The sequence below is a fragment of the Arachis stenosperma genome, chromosome 10 (genome assembly GCF_014773155.1).
Source record: "Arachis stenosperma cultivar V10309 chromosome 10, arast.V10309.gnm1.PFL2, whole genome shotgun sequence".
NCBI lineage: Eukaryota > Viridiplantae > Streptophyta > Magnoliopsida > Fabales > Fabaceae > Arachis > Arachis stenosperma.
The window spans coordinates 91,561,135-91,576,699 of NC_080386.1; the positions used below are offsets into that span (position 1 = coordinate 91,561,135).

Genomic DNA, 15,565 nt, shown 5'->3' on the forward strand with positions numbered 1-15,565 from the left:
CAACACCATTACCTTTCCTACATCCATTAACAATATACACCAAGCAATGTTTAACAGTCTGTAACACTAATAACCTACTCATTCTCATGGCATCTCCATTACTCATCAACTCTCTAAGACCTGAGTTTAATTGACAGCCTGGTTTACAGTACCATATCTTAGCATAACCTTTGTACCCTAACTTCTTCAACTCACTAACTATTTCTTACAAACTCCATTCATCGAGCTCAAAATGTAGGTCTTCCAATATCCTTTCCCTCCAGGGATGGATCCAGAAATGTTATCATGGGGGGGCCAATAACATATATAATATTAAAAATATATATAAATAAATTATAATGTAAGATGCATTACAAAAATATACCAATAGAGAATATATTTAAAGTACAAAAAAATATGTATACTTTTTACCAACGAAGTGGTACACGTCGATTCTTCATATCATAAAATTCATCGATAATAGAATCAGTGTCAAATCTTTCAGCAATCTTCTTCTCAATATAAATCAAAAGACAATTAGCAAGAAATTCATCTTCCATTTTGTTTCTGAGTCTATTCTTCACAATATTCATAGCTGAAAAAGATCTCTCAGTTGTAGCAGTTGAAACAGGTAGAGTTAATACCAAGCGAATCAAACGATCAATCAAAGGATATGTTAAAGACTTTCCTGTCTTCGTTAATCCTTGACATAACTCCGAAATTGTGCACAAGTTAGTTAACTCAATATGATTAGGAACATCAAGTTCATAATGTTGAGCTTGCATTCTAATGTGAAATTTCTCTTGGTCACTGAAGTCGCCTGGATAAAACCGTTCTACGAATTCACATACTTTGTTGACACTGAAGAGCTTATAATTTTCTCTGGGATCTAAAGTTGAACTTAAAGTAAGCAATTCCACCATATTATCATTGAATCTTCCATTAATCTCTTGCAACTGTGTATCAATTACAGCCAGAAATAAATTAACACGGTAATGATGCTCTGGTCAACAATTTTGCGAGTTCGGCCTCTTCCAGGAATATGCATTGCATTCATATCAGGAACTTCAACTTCATGTTTCTCACAAAATAACATAACTTCTTTTATGAAAGCTTCTGATGAGCGGATAATTTGTACGCTTTTTGGCATTGTTTTTAGTATGTTTTTAGTATGATCTAGTTAGTTTTTAGTATATTTTTATTAGTTTTTAGTTAAAATTCACTTTTCTGGACTTTACTATGAGTTTGTGTATTTTTCTGTGATTTCAGGTATTTTCTGGCTGAAATTGAGGGACTTGAGCAAAAATCTGATTCAGAGACTGAAAAGGACTGCAGATGCTGTTGGATTCTGACCTCCCTGCACTCGAAGTGGATTTTCTGGAGCTACAGAAGCCCAATTGGCGCGCTCTTAACGGCGTTGGAAAGTAGACATCCTGGGCTTTCCAGCAATATATGATAGTCCATACTTTGCCCAAGATTTGATGGCCCAAACTGGCGTTCAAAGTCACCCTCAGATTTCCCAGCGTTAAACGCCGGAACTGGCACCTAAATGGGAGTTAAACGCCCAAACTGGCATAAAAGCTGGCGTTTAACTCCAAGAAGAGTCTCTACACGAAAAATGCTTCAATGCTCAGCCCAAGCACACACCAAGTGGGCCCGGAAGTGGATTTTTATGTCATTTACTCATCTTTGTAACTCTTAAGCTACTAGTTCCCTATAAATAGGACCTTTTACTATTGTATTTTCATCTTCGGATCTTTGGAATCCTTTGTTCTTTAGATCTTTTGATCACTTTGGGAGGCTGGCCTCACGGCCATGCCTAGACCTTGTTCTTATGTATTTTCAACGGTGGAGTTTCTACACACCATAGATTAAGGTGTGGAGCTCTGCTGTACCTCGAGTATTAATGCAATTACTATTGTTCTTCTATTCAATTCCGCTTGTTCTTTGTCCAAGATATCACTTGTTCTTCAACTTGATGAATGTGATGATCCGTGACACTCATCATCATTCTCACCTATGAACGTGTGACTGACAACCACCTCCGTTCTACCTTAGATTGGGTGAATATCTCTTGGATTCCTGATACACGATGCATGGTTGATCGCCTGACAACCGAGTGCTCGCCTGACAAACGAGCCAGCCATTCCGTGAGATCAGAGTCTTCGTGGTATAGGCAAGAACTGATGGCGGCATTCAAGAGAATCCGGAAGGTCTAACTTTGTCTGTGGTATTCTGAGTAGGATTCAATGATTGAATGACTGTGACGTGCTTCAAACTCCTGAAGGCGGGGCGTTAGTGACAGACGCAAAAGAATCACTGGATTCTATTCCGGCCTGATTGAGAACCGACAGATGGATAGCCGTGCCGTGACAGGGTGCGTTGAACATTTCCAATGAGAGGATGGGAGGTAGCCACTGACAACGGTGAAACCCTACATACAGCTTGCCATGGAAAGGAGTAAGAAGGATTGGATGAAGACAGTAGGAAAGCAGAGAGACGGAAGGGACAGCATCTTCATACGCTTATCTGAAGCTCTCACCAATGATATACATAAGTATCTCTATCTTTATCTTTATGTTTTATTCATCATCTACACCCATTTGAGTCTGCCTGACTAAGATTTACAAGGTGACCATAGCTTGCTTCATACCAACAATCTCCGTGGGATCGACCCTTACTCACGTAAGGTATTACTTGGACGACCCAGTGCACTTGCTGGTTAGTTGTGCAAAGTTGTGTAGTGATCACAATTTCGTGCACCAAGTTTTTGGTACCGTTGCCGGGGATTGTTTTGAGTATGGACAACTGACGGTTCATATTGTTGCTTAGATTAGGTATTTTTCTTCAGAGTTCTTAAGAATAAATTCTAGTGTTTCATGATGATCTGTTGAAGTCTGGCTGGCTGAGAAGCCATGTCTAATCTAATTGGACCGAGGTTTCAACCTATCATCACAAGAGCTTGTTGATTTCTATCAATCTTGCTATTGGAGCAATGATCTGCTAAGGCTTGGCTGGCCATTGGCCATGTCTAGTGTTTTGGACCGAAGCTTTCTTTGAAAGCTTGGCTGGCTGTGAAGCCATGTCTAATTCCTGGACCGGAGTCTTAGACTAACATTGCAATGATTCTTGGAATCCAAATTGAGAATTCTGAAACCTTTATTTTCTATTTTCATATAATTTTCGAAAAAGCACAAAAAAAATTATAATCATAAAAACCAAAAATATTTTATGTTTCTTGTTTGAGTCTAGAGTCTAAATTTAAGTTTGGTGTCTTGCATGCATTGTTTAATTGATCTTGGTTCTATTTTCAAGTCAATAGTACAGGGAACTGAAGATTCAGAACATGCAGCAGAGGAATTACACAGAAAAAGCTGGGCGTTCAAAACGCCCAGTGAAGAAGGACAGACTAGCGTTTAAACGCCAGTCAGGGTACTTGGTTGGGCGTTTAACGCCCAAAAAGGTAGTGCATTGGGCGTTAAACGCCAGAATGTGCACCATTCTGGGCGTTTAACGCCAGGATGGCACAAGGGGGAGGATTTTGTTTTCAAAATCAATTTTTTTCAAGTTTTCAAAGTTTTTCAAAATCAAATCTTTTTCAAATCATATCTTTTCAATCAAATGTTTTCAAAATCAATTTCTTTCCTTTTTCAAAGATACTTACTAACAATTAATGATTTGATTGAACATTTTAAGTATGTTGCCTTTTCTGTTGAGAAAGGTTTAATGTTTGAATCATATCTTTTTTTGTTAGGCAAGTCATTAATTTTTAAAATCAAATCTTTTTAAAATTGTTTTCAAATCATATCTTTTCAATCATATCTTTTTAAAACCATAACTTTTCAATCATATCTTTTTAATCACATCTTTTTCAAAATAGTTTTCAAATCATATCTTTTTGATTTCTAATTTCAAAAATCTTTTTCAAAAATTACTTGATCTCTTTCTCACTCTTGATTTTCGAAAATTAATTAATTTTTTTTTAAAAATGTTTTCAAAATATTTCACTTGATTTTCGAAAATTTCTTCCTCTCTTCCCACATCCTTCTATTTATGGAGTATCACTCCTTCTCAATGCACAATTCGAACTCTATCTAATTAAGTTCGAATTCTTCTACCTCTTCCTTCTATTTTTCTTTTCCTCTGACACTTCAAGGAATCTCTATACTGTGACATAGAGGATTCCATATTTTCTTGTTCTCTTCTCTTTCATATGAGCAGGAACAAAGACAAAGGCATTCTTGTTGAAGCTGACCCTGAACCTGAAAGGACCTTGAAGCGAAAGCTAAGAGAAGCTAAGGCACAACTCTCTGTAGAGGACCTAACCGAATTCTTCAAAGAAGAAGAACACATGGCAGCCGAAAACAACAACAATGCAAGGAAGGTGCTGGGTGACTTTACTGCACCTACTCCCGACTTCTATGGGAGAAGCATCTCTATCCCTGCCATTGGAGCAAACAACTTTGAGCTTAAGCTTCAATTAGTTTCTCTAATGCAACAGAATTGCAAGTTCCATGGACTTCCATTGGAAGATCCTCATCAGTTCTTAGCTGAATTCTTGCAAATCTGTGACACTGTCAAGACTAATGGGGTAGACCCTGAGGTCTACAGACTTATGCTATTCCCTTTTGCTGTAAGAGACAGAGCTAGGACATGGTTGGACTCACAACCTAAAGAAAGCCTGGACTCATGGGAAAAGCTAGTCAATGCCTTCTTGGCAAAGTTCTTTCCACCTCAAAAATTGAGTAAGCTTAGAGTGGAAGTCCAAACCTTCAGACAGAAGGAAGGAGAATCCCTCTATGAAGCTTGGGAAAGATACAAACAATTAATCAGAAAATGTCCTTCTGACATGCTTTCTGAATGGAGCATCATAGGTATTTTCTATGATGATCTCTCTGAACTATCCAAGATGTCTTTGGATAGCTCTGCTGGAGGATCTCTTCACCTGAAGAAGACGCCTACAGAAGCTCAGGAACTAATTGAAATGGTTGCAAATAACCAATTCATGTACACTTCTGAAAGGAATCCTGTGAACAATGGGACAAGTCAGAAGAAAGGAGTTCTTGAGATTGATACTCTGAATGCCATTCTGGCTCAGAACAAGATATTGACTCAGCAAGTCAATTTGATTTCTCAAAGTCTGTCTGGAATGCAAAATGCACCAAGCAGTACTAAGGATGCTTCATCTGAAGAAGAAGCTTATGATCCTGAGAACCCTTCAATGGAAGAGGTGAATTACCTAGGAGAACCCTATGGAAACACCTACAATTCTTCATGGAGAAATCACCCAAATTTCTCATGGAAGAATCAAGAGAGACCTCAACAAGGTTTCAACAATAATGGTGGAAGAAACAGGTTTAGCAATGGCAAGCCGTTTCCTTCATCTTCTCAGCAACAGACAGAGAGTTCTAAGCAGAACCCCTCTGACTTAGCAACCATGGTCTCTGATCTAATCAAAACCACTCAAAGTTTCATGACTGAAACAAGATCCTCCATTAGGAATTTGGAGGCACAAGTGGGACAGCTGAGCAAGAAAGTTACTGAACTCCCTCCTAGTACTCTCCCAAGCAGTACAGAAGAAAACCCAAAAGGAGAGTGCAAGGCCATCAACATGGCCGAATTTGGAGAGGAGGGAGAGGAAGTGAACGCCACTGAGGAAGATCTCAATGGGCGTGCACTAGCCTCCAATGAGTTCCCTAATGAGGAAGCATGGGAATCTGAGGCTCAAAATGAGACCATAGAGATTCCATTGGACTTACTTCTGCCTTTCATGAGCTCTGATGAGTATTCTTCTTCTGAAGAGGATGAGTATGTCACTGAAGAGCAAGTTGCTAAATACCTTGGAGCAATCATGAAGCTAAATGACAAGTTATTTGGAAATGAGACTTGGGAGGATGAACCTTCTTTGCTCACCAAAGAACTGGATGACTTGTCTAGGCAGAAACTACCTCAAAAGAGACAACATCCTGGGAAGTTTTCCATACCTTGCACCATAGGCACCATGACCTTCAAGAAGGCTCTGTGTGACTTAGGGTCTGTGATGCAATTGCATATTGGTTATATTAGCTAGTTAGTTTAGTTGGTTTTAGCTTAATTTCACTCAATTTCTCTAAATAAACAAGTCCTTTTATGAGTTTTGTCTTCATGCATAAGAATACCAAGGAACATGTTGATTCTAGCCAAATTCATGCAAATGATTTAAGGAATACATACATGAATGAGTATGAATGAATCTCATGAAATTTATTGCATGAATTGGTAAGACTTTGAAGCTATTTCCTTTGATGATGATAGGTGATGAAACAAGAAAGCATGGAAGCAAGAATGAGGCAAGCTGGGCAAGGAGAAGAGAAGTACATGTTGGCGTTGCCAACTTGGTGGAAGGCTGCGTTGTTGGGGGCAACGCCAGGCAGCCTTGGAAGAGAAGTTGGCGTTGCCAACTTGGTGAAAGGCTGCGTTGTTGGGGGCAACGCCAGGCAGCCTTGGAAGAGAAGTTGGCGTTGCCAACTTGGTGAAAGGCTGCGTTGTTGGAGGCAACGCCAGGCAGTCTTGGAAGAGAAGTTGGCGTTGCCAACTTGGTGAAAGGCTGCGTTGTTAGAGGCAACGCCAGGCAGCCCTGGAGAAGAGAAGTTGGCGTTGCCAACTTGAAGAAAAGGGTGCGTGTTTGAAGGCAACGCCCAGGCAAGCAAAGAGCTGAGCCAAGGAGAGCTCGAGGGCGTTGCCAACGTGGGAATGAAGAGGCGTTATTCAAGACAACGCAGGCTAACAACGCTGAGAGGAAAGCTTGGCCCAGGAAAAGGAGATGCACGTTGCCAACGCCAAGTTATGAAGGCGTGTTCCTTGGCAACGTAGCAAGCAACTTTGGCATCAAATGGGGAGCTCGAGCACGTTGTTGAGCTAGGAACCATGGGCGTGTTCCTTGGCAACGCATGCAAGCTAGGAGTATGGCACACGAGGGCGTTGCCAACGCCAATCTTGGGCGCCAACCACGTTGCCAACGCCAGGAATGGTTGCTTGGCTAGGCACCAAGTCTTGGTGCCAATCAAGTTGCCAATGCCAAGTCTTGGTGCCAACCACGTTACCAACGCCAGGAAGCCTTGCCAACCACGTTGCCAACGCCAGGAAGAGCTGCCAACCACGTTGCCAACGCCAGCTTCTATAGGCGTGTTCAATGGCAACTTGGGAAGCAATGTTTAGAGATTCAACCCTTGCAAGTGAATCTCAATGGCCTCATCATCAAGGGATAGGAGAGAAGATGAAGGACAAAACACCTTTGATCAAAGAAGATTCAAATCCAAACACAATGAGCGCATCTTTAGTTGGATGTCAAGCAAGGATGTTGTTCCGGAGTTACCTTTCAAGCTAAGGAAAGATGAATACCCTGAGATACAAAAAATAATCAGGAAAAGGGGATGGGAGCTTCTCTGTGACCAATCTCAAGAAGTGAGCATGCTTCTCATCCATGAGTTTTACACTAATGTGATAAGAGAATATGATGATGAAGAACCATACATGAGTTATGTAAGAGGTGTGACTGTTGATTTTAGCCCGGACACCATCAACAGGGTGCTAAAGGTCAAGGCAAAATAGTTCAAACGAGCTAGCTATGAAGAAAGGGTTGAAAATGAACCAAGATATATGGATGTGGTAAGTGACTTATGCAGAGTAGGCACGGATTGGGTGTTGGATTCACATGGACAACCACTCAAACTTCGGAGAGGTGATCTCATACCTCAAGCAAAAGGATGGCATGACATAGTGAGGAGATCATTGATGTCCACTTCAAATAATTCTGAGGTAACAGTGAATAGAGCAATAATGATCCATTGTATAATGAAAGGAGGGGAAATCAATGTTGGAGACATTATAGCCAAGAACATCATTGACATAGCTCAAAAAGTCAAACAGGACAGCTGGCTAGGATATCCCAGTACTATTCTGCGCTTATGTGAAGAAGCTGGAGTGCCTCTGGAAGAATTTGGAGAAACTGATGTGGTCTCTGTTGGAAAACCTCTTACCCGAGAAAGGTTGGAATTCATCACCACAACCCAATTGGAAAGGCAACCTTTAGCAAGAAGGAAGAAAAGGAAAGAAGCAAGACAAGAGGAGGAGCCTCAAGAAATGGAAGAACCTCATACCTTGAACATGGATCAACTCCAAGCCGCTTTAGAAGGAATTTCTGGGCAATATTCACAAATTCAAAGAAGCCAAGAGGAACAAGCTCAACAACAAAGGGACCTTTGGCAATTGATGGATCAACAAAGAGGGGTTCAAGTTCAATGGATGAACCAACAAAATGAATACCAAGCACACATGATGGAAATACAACAAGAACAATATGCCAAGATGCATGAAGCCATCAACAATTCAACTGTTGAATATGGAAAAGCCATGGAGAAAGTAATACAAGAACAAGCTCAACTAAGGAAAGAGCAAGCTCAGCAAAGGGAGCTTCTCCATAGGTTGGATGCTAGACATGATACATTTCACAAAGATTTCAATGAAAGCAGAATGTTCAGGGAAGCCAGGCATAAAGATAGACTTGACTATGATATATGCACCCAAGAAAAGCTCAGTTACCTCTGTTCCACACCCCCATTGCTCAACCCACAAATTAAAACCTTTAATGAAGCTCGCAAGATATTTGAAGAGCAGGAACTTGCAAGGGTGAGGTTTAATCAACAGAGGCTAAAGGAGACAATGATAAGCTCAGGAATTTGGCAAAGAGAAGAGGGGGATTCAACAACAAAGCAACAAGGAGAGCTAAGAAGGAAAAAGAAAGAAGATTCAAAGGGGGATTCAACAACAAAACAGCAAGGAGAGTTGAGGAAGAAAAAAAAAAGAAGACCCAAAGGGCAAAGGAAAGCAAGGAGAATCAAGCAAAGAAAAAGGGACATGAAGACTAAAGGTGGTGAAGTTCCTTTGTTTTTCTTTATGTTTTATTAAATAAAGAAGATGTATGTCTGAAATATGGTATACCTTCTAGGATGCATTTTCTTTTTGAAGCATTATCTTTTATGTTGCCCATTCCATGCATCACCACTCACGGATTTGGAATGGTTGTTTGTCTTAAGTACTTTTACTTGTCAATGGAATAAAAGATGTAGTTTTAGCAAGAACAGAGAGAATCCTAGTTTAAAAAGAATCATGTTGTCCCATGAGAAAAGTGCTGGCATACATGCATTTATTGTGAAAGAGTCAAGGCTCAATGAGCTCAAAAGAATGCTTGCCTATACAAGACTAGTTCGGTTAAAGATCACAAAGACTTTATCAGTAATAGCACAAATAACCTTGACAATAAAGAAAACAGAAGACAAAGAATGAAAGGCTAGGCATCAATGACAAAGTTTGGATATGTGTCTGTGGTGATTGATGTTAGGAGACATACTTGGGCTAGTAAATCCGAGGGGTGCTTCATCACCCGATAACTTGAGTTAACTAACTCGGGATTATCGATTGAAAACTCACAATCAAGAGTAGCTCTATAACAGAACATTTAGCAACCCAAAGAGGTGCTGGACACCACTATCCAAACAAAAATTTCAATGTTATATGCCTGTGATTGAATGTGTTAAGGAGAGAGGCTTGAGTTAGTAAATCTTTAAGAGTGTCTCAACACTTAACAACTTGAACCAACTGGTTTGGGATTGTTGATTGAAAGCTTATGCTAAAGAGCCGCCTTAAGACAAGATTTCGAGCTCAATTGAAGAAAAGAAAAGAAGAAAGAAAAAAAAAGAAGCAAAAAAAAAATGGTTCAAGGATCATATGCTACAGTATAGAAAAAGAAGTTTAGTGAAGTTAACCAATTTAGTATTGAAGCAAGCATTTTAATTGAAAAATTGAATAGCCATGTTCATTTGCAATAAATCAAGGACCACACAAATGAGGATGACATGTTCAATGAAAAAATTCTTCTCTGGTCAAACATTCAAGTCTTACATCTTAGATCCTTGTGACAAAGTCCCTTATATTTTGCTTGAGGACAAGCAACACTTTAAGTTTGGTGTTGTGATGCAATTGCATATTGGTTATATTAGCTAGTTAGTTTAGTTGGTTTTAGCTTAATTTCGCTCAATTTCTCTAAATAAACAAGTCCTTTTATGAGTTTTGTCTTCATGCATAAGAATACCAAGGAACATGTTGATTCTAGCCAAATTCATGCAAATGATTTAAGGAATACATACATGAATGAGTATGAATGAATCTCATGAAATTTATTGCATGAATTGGTAAGACTTTGAAGCTATTTACTTTGATGATGATAGGTGATGAAACAAGAAAGCATGGAAGCAAGAATGAGGCAAGCTGGGCAAGGAGAAGAGAAGTACATGTTGGCGTTGCCAACTTGGTGGAAGGCTGCGTTGTTGGGGGCAACGCCAGGCAGCCTTGGAAGAGAAGTTGGCGTTGCCAACTTGGTGAAAGGCTGCGTTGTTGGGGGCAACGCCAGGCAGCCTTGGAAGAGAAGTTGGCGTTGCCAACTTGGTGAAAGGCTGCGTTGTTGGAGGCAACGCCAGGCAGTCTTGGAAGAGAAGTTGGCGTTGCCAACTTGGTGAAAGGCTGCGTTGTTAGAGGCAACGCCAGGCAGCCCTGGAGAAGAGAAGTTGGCGTTGCCAACTTGAAGAAAAGGGTGCGTGTTTGAAGGCAACGCCCAGGCAAGCAAAGAGCTGAGCCAAGGAGAGCTCGAGGGCGTTGCCAACGTGGGAATGAAGAGGCGTTATTCAAGACAACGCAGGCTAACAACGCTGAGAGGAAAGCTTGGCCCAGGAAAAGGAGATGCACGTTGCCAACGCCAAGTTATGAAGGCGTGTTCCTTGGCAACGTAGCAAGCAACTTTGGCATCAAATGGGGAGCTCGAGCATGTTGTTGAGCTAGGAACCATGGGCGTGTTCCTTGGCAACGCATGCAAGCTAGGAGTATGGCACACGAGGGCGTTGCCAACGCCAATCTTGGGCGCCAACCACGTTGCCAACGCCAGGAATGGTTGCTTGGCTAGGCACCAAGTCTTGGTGCCAATCAAGTTGCCAACGCCAAGTCTTGGTGCCAACCACGTTGCCAACGCCAGGAAGCCTTGCCAACCACGTTGCCAACGCCAGGAAGAGCTGCCAACCACGTTGCCAACGCCAGCTTCTATAGGCGTGTTCAATGGCAACTTGGGAAGCAATGTTTAGAGCCTTGAAGAAGCATCGGGCACGTTGCCAACTCAAGAAAACATTGGCGTGTTTGGCAACAACGCCAGGAAGCTTTGGATGGTGAAGAATGGAGGTAGCACGTTGCCAACTTGGAATATAGGGGCGTTATCCACAACAACTCCAACAAGGCAGCCTGACCTTACCTTCTTCAATGGAAGATATCCTGAGCTACAGAGATCCAAATTGAATGCTTCCAGTTGCGTTGGAAAGCTAACATTCAGAGCTTTCCAACCATATATAATAGTCTATGGTGGAGCACAAAATTGAAGCCAAACCAGAGTCATCTTTAGGCCCTAAAAACAAGAATATGAAGTTGAAATTCAAGAAGGCTAGAGATGAGCCCTGGAGGGGGGCACGAGCACGTTGCCAACGTGCTAGCAAGGGTGCGTTTTTGGCAACAACGCCAACCTCATTTCCCTGCTTTGGGAGGCTAGGCACGGGCACGTTGCCAACTTGGCAAAATGGGTGCGTTTTTGGCAACAACTTGGCAGCTTGACCTTACCTTCTTTGAGGAAGCATAACTTGAGCTAGGAAAGTCCAAATGAGGTGATTCCAGTGGCATTGGAAAGAAGACATCAAGAGCTTTCCAATGATGTATAATAGTTCATATTGAAGCAGAGGATTGACACTCAAATTCTGGGCAACATTAGACATGAAAGAAGAGTCAAGAAGAAGAAAAGCAAGTTGTTGGCAATAACTTGGGCCAGCAACGCCCAAGTCTCAAACTTCACTTCCAGGAAAATGCCAAGCACGTTGCCAACGTGCATTAAGCCTAGAGTTGTTGCCAATAACGCCCCTCAATGGGCCAGAATTGTAGCCAACTTGCTCACTTCCTCTATTCCTCACAAAGGCCAGAAACTTCATCAATTGAACCAGAAATTCAACAAAGAGAAAGCCCACATTGCTAGACCAATTGAAGATCTTTGAAGGAATTTTAGGACTAATATAAATAGAGATTGAGTTTGTACTTGAGAAGGACTTTCGACACTTAGAATTTTTATACTTTTAGCTTTTACTTTGAGAACTCTTTTAGCACTTCCGGGAGGATACCCGGAGAGCTATTTTGTTTCTTCTTGGAACTTCTCTTCTTCATTTCTTAAGCTTTAAGCATTTTCCTTATTCTTCTTCATCTTTCTTTGCATCTTAGTTAAATTTTGGTTTATGGCAATTGTTGTTGAAATTGGAGCTATGACTCACTAAACCCCACTTTCATTAGGGGGAAGAGCTCTGCTGGTTGGAATGCATTGGTGAACTCATCTTTTCCTCCTCAATTCTAGTGGTTGATCTAAAGAGGGAACTCTTGTTCTTCAAAGATTCAACCACCATCGAGAGAGGGGTTAATCTATATGAATTATGTGGTGAATTTGAGGAATGAGCCACATAATTCAGTTTAGAGTTCATCCTTTCATGATTTCTTTAATCAATACACCTTGGTTAGTATGTGAGATGTAACTCTCCTTGGTTGAGATTATGGGATTTGTGTGGCTGGATTAGATTTGAGCTTCAACTTTTCTCATGAACAATTAGATCACGAGAGTGGCAATTGGTTATGTTGAGAGAAATTGAATCACCAAGAGATTGGGATTCAATTACCCACTTGCCATGGATCTATACCCATGATTGAGAAGGATTTGACTAACATCAATTCATGAAAACTAGCATCTCTGATCCTTAATGATTCTCTCTATCATTAATTCTCATTTCTTTTGCTCTTAGTGCTTGAATACCCATTGCCCAATTCCCTTCTACACTCTTGCAATTTATTATTCTTGTCATTTACATTCTGCTTCTTTATTTCTTGCTACTTACTCTTTTGCTCTTTAGAATTCAGCACTCTATTTTTCTGCAATTTACTTTTGATGTCATTTAAGTTTCTTGCAATTTAAGTTTCCGTTATTTACTTTCACTTTTCTCTCTTCTAGTTCTTTACATTCTTTGCCATTTAAATTCTTGTAATTATGTCCAAAAATCAAAATGCTCATGAAATCAAAACTATGTTTGCTTGACTAAATCTACCATTTAACTAAAGTTGCTTAATCTACCAATCCTCGTGGGATCGACCTCACTCTTAGTGAGTTTTACTACTTGATACGATCCGGTATACTTGCCGGTTGTACGTGAAATATAATTTTTACGTATCAAGTTTTTGGCGCCGTTGCCGGGGATTGGAAAAGATTGACAATGATTAAGTGAAAGGTGGTTTAGATTAAGCATTTTTTTTAGTATTTTTGTTAAGCCCACTAACTGTTTGATACTTTGTTTCACTAACTCCAATTCCACTCTAGTTCTAGAGTATTTCACTTGTGATTTTGGTTTTGTTTGTGTATGTCAGGAGCTAATAGACTTAATACTGAGGACGAGAGAACCCTCCGAAGGAGAAGAAGAGCAGAAAGAGGAAAGGGAATAGTTGGTGAAGAGGAGTCAGAGGGAGAAGATCAAGTCATGGAGGATGAGATGCACAATCCTGGAGGGGTCAACAACAATGATGGACCACCTAGAAGGGTGCTATCTTCTTATACCATCCCTGATCCAAGACATTGTGGGAGCAGTATTGCCACTCCTCCAGTTCAGGCCAATAATTTTGAGTTAAAACCCCAACTCATCACGTTGGTACAAAACAACTGCTCCTATAGAGGGGGACCTCTTGAAGACCCAAATCAACATTTGTCTGTTTTTCTGAGGATATGCAACACAGTGAAGACAAATGGAGTGCATCCAGATGTCTACAAATTGTTGCTATTCCCATTCTCTTTGAGGGACAAGGCCACTCAATGGCTAGAGTCATTCCCCAAGGAAAGCCTCGACAATTGGAATGACTTGATGGGCATATTTCTAGCAAAGTTCTACCCACCTCAAAGAATCATCAAGTTGAAGACAGAGGTTCAAACTTTCAGGCAAATGGAAGGGGAGTCATTATATGAAGCCTGGGAAAGATATAAGGCACTAATGAGAAGATGTCCACCTGATATGTTTAGTGATTGGGTCAAACTCCAAAACTTCTATGAAGGCTTAAGCTTAGAAGCAAGGAAGGGACTAGACTACTCATCAGGGGGATCACTCAACATGATGAAAACTGCTGAGGAGGCTCAAGACCTCATTGAGATTGTGGCAAACAATCAGTATTATTACTCATCAGAGAGGCAACATAACCCGGCCCCAAAGAAAGGTGTAATGGAGCTTGAAGGTGTTGATGCTATCTTGGCACAAAATAAGTTAATGCACCAACAAATCCAACAACAAATGGAGATGATAACAAAGAGAATGGATGGTTTTCAGCTAGCATCAGTGAACACAACAAATCAACCATCACTTGAATGGAGCCAAGGTGAAGGGACCACTGTTGAACAGCCACAAGAACAAGTTCAATACATGCAAAATACTTCAAATTCTCAGGATGAATTTCATGGTGATACCTACAACTCCTCTTGGAAAAATCACCCCAATCTAAGGTGGGGTGAAAACCATTGGCAAAAGAACAACAACCACAACCACACCCGCAACACAAATAACCAAAATCACCATGCCACCAACACTAACCAATATAGAAAAACACAAAACACATATCAACAACCTCATAATAACTCACAAACTCACCAAAACAACTTCCCTGCACCAACATCCAACACACAGAATTACCACACTAATCCACCCAACAACTACCAACAACAATCAACCCCCATCATATCCCCAATTGACCATCATGAGACCAGAATTGCAAGTCTTGAAGCAACCTTGCAAGCACTCGCTCAAACCACTCAAGCCTTAGCCAAGGGACAAAAGGAACATGAGGTCACCATGAAGAATATTGAGAGACAAGTGGGACAATTAGCCAAACAAGCAGAGCGACCAACCAATGTTCTCCCAAGTGATACAATACCCAACCCAAGAGAAGAATGTAAAGCTCTGCAGTTAAGGAGTGGCAAGGTAGTTGGTGAAAGTTCGAATAAAGAAGCAATAAAACCCAAAGAGCAAGACACAGTGGAAATTCATGTGGAAAGGCAAGATGAAGAAAAGGCTTCAACATCTAACAAAGGCAAAGAGGTTGTCAAGCCACAAGGCAAACCACCCAGTCAAGGAAGCAACCATGATAGCAAGGAGAATGCGACTCCACAACAAGAAAACAAAAATGAAGGAGTAAAAGCCTATGTACCCAAGCTGCCGTACCCAACTAGGATACACAAAGGAGCAAAGGACCAACAATTCCCAAGGTTCTTAGAAATCTTCAAGAAACTTGAAATCAACATCCCATTGGCAGAAGCTCTGGAACAGATGCCATTATATGCAAAGTTTCTTAAGGAATTGATTACCAAGAAGAGAAGTTGGCAAGAAAAAGAAACGGTGATTCTCAATCAAGAGTGTAGTGCCATCATTCAAAAGGGGCTACCTCCAAAACTCAA

At 40.8% G+C, this 15,565-nt stretch overlaps 1 protein-coding gene and 1 non-coding gene across 2 annotated transcripts in view; both read right to left on the reverse strand.

Annotated features, from left to right (window-relative positions):
• Positions 1-921: 921 nt before the first annotated feature.
• Positions 922-15,565, reverse strand: part of LOC130957341 (uncharacterized) — a 59,403-nt gene continuing 44,759 nt past the window's right edge. The window contains exon 4 of the mRNA XM_057884207.1: positions 922-935. Coding sequence (XP_057740190.1) covers positions 922-935 — 14 coding nt within the window. The remainder of the gene's footprint in view (positions 936-15,565) is intronic.
• Positions 4,727-4,834, reverse strand: LOC130958546 (small nucleolar RNA R71). The gene has a single exon (XR_009077660.1). It is a non-coding gene; the product is annotated as a small nucleolar RNA R71 (small nucleolar RNA).